Here is a 1,883-nt window from a genome sequence, read left to right as displayed (position 1 = left end):
TCAAGTCAATGGTTGACCCAATTAGCAAAGGTTAACTTATGGTTGGAAACGACTTAATCCAACCCTAATCGCTAAACAACCCCCTAATCCGGCCCAACAGCAAGGGCCCATCAAGGTAATATAAATATCACACATTCCAAGGAAGAAGGTACATCATTATCTACAGTATTCTAACCAGCCGAATACGATACCCCACTGACTTGAGCGTTGAGTGCCATCTGCAGGTACCCCACCAGCCTGAGGAGCCGTTCGGCGAAGAAGACTGAAGGAGGAACGTGGACACGACCACGACCGAGTGACATCTGAAGACAATAGTTTCTCCCAGTCCCCAACCTAGTTCGAGAACAGGTTCTATTGGTGAAAATTCCTAACCAAGCACTTCTCCCTCTTCCTAAAAGGGCTTCAAAGATACTGGTTGCTGGAAGCCATGATAATCTAGGATACCAATGTGGTGGTTGGACAATCGAATGGCAAGGAGTTACTGGAAACAATGTGACTACGGTATATTATAGATTTCTTCACAACTTTTTTCCCTTTTGTATAGTTTGGTAAACATACAATATTGATAAGGCCTATGTGATTTACAGGTACAACAATCCTCAGTGCTATCAAGAACACAGTTCATAATGATACCGAGGTAGTCTACAAGGAGAATCCTAGTTTGAACTATGTCAAGTCTAATAATTTTTCATATGCCATTGTGGTAGTTGGGGAGAAACCATATGCTGAACAAAAGTGATAGCTTGAATTTGACAATCTCTACACCTGGGCCAGAAACCATAAGATTGTGTGGAGGAATCAAATGTGTTACTGTGATCATCTAGTCGTCCTGTGGTTATACAACCATATGTTGACAAAATTGAAGCTCTGGTTGCTGCTTGGCTTCCTGGTACTGAGGGAAGTGGTGTGACTGATGTGTTGTTTGGTGACTATGTTTCAGAGGCAAACTTCCAAGGACATGGTTCAAAACTGTTGATCAATTGCCAATGAATGTTGGAGATAGTCATTATGACCCCCTTTTCCCTTTGGATTTGGCCTTAAAACCAAACCCCACAAAACCAATTAGGAATTGAAAATTATATATGTACTCTGTAACTTTCATCCATTTACTATTCCTCCATCACGTTTCTTGTTTCATTTTCTATTTAATTTTGGCAAAATACATTACTATTGTCCTATTTATCTTGAAATTTAAAAAATTATGTTCTTGAATGCTTACATGTTTTTCAACTATAGTTGTTAAATAAATCAAAGATATGATTATTGATAGATACACTGGTAAAAAAACCTGATCAAATTTTAATATAAAAACAAATTAGAAAGAAGTGAACAATTACTGAAAGAACATCATTCTAGTAAATCAAAGAAGACAATTTTACAGCAAGATAGACGGTTATTTAGTTAGAATTCATATAGAACTAGATTTTAATTCTGAATCGTTTAAATATACTTTTCATATATATATATATATATATATTATATGATAAGAGTAATAATATATTATATTTTTAATATCATAATATATATCATTCTGATTTTGTATGGAAATTAATTCCTTACAAGTGGCATTATTACAATAAGCTTAAATTAATTATTATTGTGATGTTTTTTCCATTTGAAATACTCAATTTTAATCAGTATCCATTTGAATTTTTTTTATGGAAGTCTTGTTTTAAAAGAAGAAAAAATCACCGTTATTTAATTTTACATTTGAAAAATTAAAATCTAAAGTTTTGATCTAAAATTTCACACTAAAAGAACTGAAAAGCTAGATAAAAATTTAATAAAATAAAAGTTAATAGTTAGATTTTTAAAATAATTTGAAATCTACTACTGTATGATATAAAATACTAAATATGAAATTATATGCTAGATTTAGATAT

The 1,883-nt window shown here is 32.8% G+C and overlaps 1 protein-coding gene across 1 annotated transcript; it reads left to right on the top strand.

Moving 5' to 3' along the window:
- Positions 1–446: 446 nt before the first annotated feature.
- On the top strand, positions 447–990 carry LOC137817628 (uncharacterized). The gene is made up of 3 exons (XM_068620902.1): positions 447–501; positions 588–735; positions 825–990. The coding sequence occupies exons 1-3, from the start codon at positions 447–449 to the stop codon at positions 988–990; spliced, it is 369 nt and encodes a 122-aa protein (XP_068477003.1).
- Positions 991–1,883: the final 893 nt, after the last annotated feature.

Source organism: Phaseolus vulgaris, unplaced genomic scaffold (genome assembly GCF_000499845.2).
Source record: "Phaseolus vulgaris cultivar G19833 unplaced genomic scaffold, P. vulgaris v2.0 scaffold_364, whole genome shotgun sequence".
Lineage (NCBI taxonomy): Eukaryota > Viridiplantae > Streptophyta > Magnoliopsida > Fabales > Fabaceae > Phaseolus > Phaseolus vulgaris.
Note: the sequence above shows the minus strand (reverse complement) of the source record. Positions and strands in the feature narration are given on the sequence as shown.

Excerpts from the sequence above, each read along its gene's own strand:
- LOC137817628 (XM_068620902.1), top strand. The coding sequence starts at position 447 with ATGTGGTGGTTGGACAATCGAATGGCAAGGAGTTACTGGAAACAATGT. Across the intron at positions 502-587 it reads CTGGAAACAATGTGACTACG|GTACAACAATCCTCAGTGCT; the intron begins GTATATTATAGA and ends TGTGATTTACAG. Across the intron at positions 736-824 it reads AAACCATATGCTGAACAAAA|TCGTCCTGTGGTTATACAAC; the intron begins GTGATAGCTTGA and ends GTGATCATCTAG.